At 44.9% G+C, this 1,017-nt stretch overlaps 1 protein-coding gene across 1 annotated transcript; it reads left to right on the top strand.

Annotated features, from left to right (window-relative positions):
- Positions 1-428: 428 nt before the first annotated feature.
- LOC129507555 (cytochrome c oxidase subunit 6B1-like) lies at positions 429-689 on the top strand. The gene has a single exon (XM_055322032.1). It carries the CDS (start codon positions 429-431, stop codon positions 687-689), a length of 261 nt encoding a protein of 86 aa, XP_055178007.1.
- Positions 690-1,017: the final 328 nt, after the last annotated feature.

Consider the following 1,017-nt stretch of genomic DNA (forward strand, 5'->3'; position numbering starts at 1 on the left):
ACATAACGCACAATGGATGTAGAAGCATCTTTCCTTAAGGTGCATGCACAACCTATGCCCACCTCTACATTTGATGACAAGGCTTCCCTAACTTAATAGTCACCCTAACCCTCAATAAAAGGAACTCATCCGCCCTTGTTCAGGGAGTTATAGCTTTGGAAGTTATTCTCGGTAATCTTATTTGCTGCGAATAAAGTTTTCTTCGTGGGACACTTCCACCTGTTGTGTATCTGTGACTCACCAAGGAGGGAACTCACATTGGTTCGTTGGGTTACAGTTATGATATATTTGTGACATCTAATACAAACATTAGAAATAAGTTTAGTATGACTACTCTGAAAAATGTTACTCTTAAAAAAAATGTTACTCTTACCTGAGGGTCACATTGAGCTGCGAGGTGCTGCAGGGGTGTCTTTAGAGTCAGCACCATGGCAGAAGACATCAGGTCCAAAATCAAGAACTACCAGACTCCCCTTTTTGACAGCCACTTCCCCAACCAGAACCAGACTAGGAACTGCTGGCAGAACTACCTGGACTTCCACCGCTGTGAGAAGGCAATGACTGCTAAAAGGGGTGATGTCTCCGTGTGCGAATGGTACCGGCGTGTGTACAAGTCCCTCTGCCCCATATCGTGGGTGTCGGCCTGGGATGACTGCCGGACAGAAGGCACATTTTCTGGGAAGATCTGAACTGGCTCCACCCACCTCTCCTCTGTCCTCCATCCTTTTCCCAGGATGGTGAAGGGGGACCTGGGTACATGGTGATCCCCACCCTAGGATCCTGAATAGTGGCTTAACTAATAATAAATACTCGTTGGAAAAGTGTAAGACTGTGTATGTGTAAAAGAACTGGGTGATCAGGCAAGAAGCTGGGATGGGAATTAATACCTTGAGCAATAAGAGGGACTTCAGGGGGATTATTTTTTTCTTTTTTGCTTTGTTTTATATTACTAAGCTGATCACCTTCTCTATACCAGACAGTATAGTGAGTGATTATAGCCTCAGGCACCTGTATGTG

This window comes from Nyctereutes procyonoides, unplaced genomic scaffold (assembly GCF_905146905.1).
Source record: "Nyctereutes procyonoides isolate TBG_1078 unplaced genomic scaffold, NYPRO_anot_genome, whole genome shotgun sequence".
In the NCBI taxonomy this organism is placed as follows: Eukaryota; Metazoa; Chordata; class Mammalia; order Carnivora; family Canidae; genus Nyctereutes; species Nyctereutes procyonoides.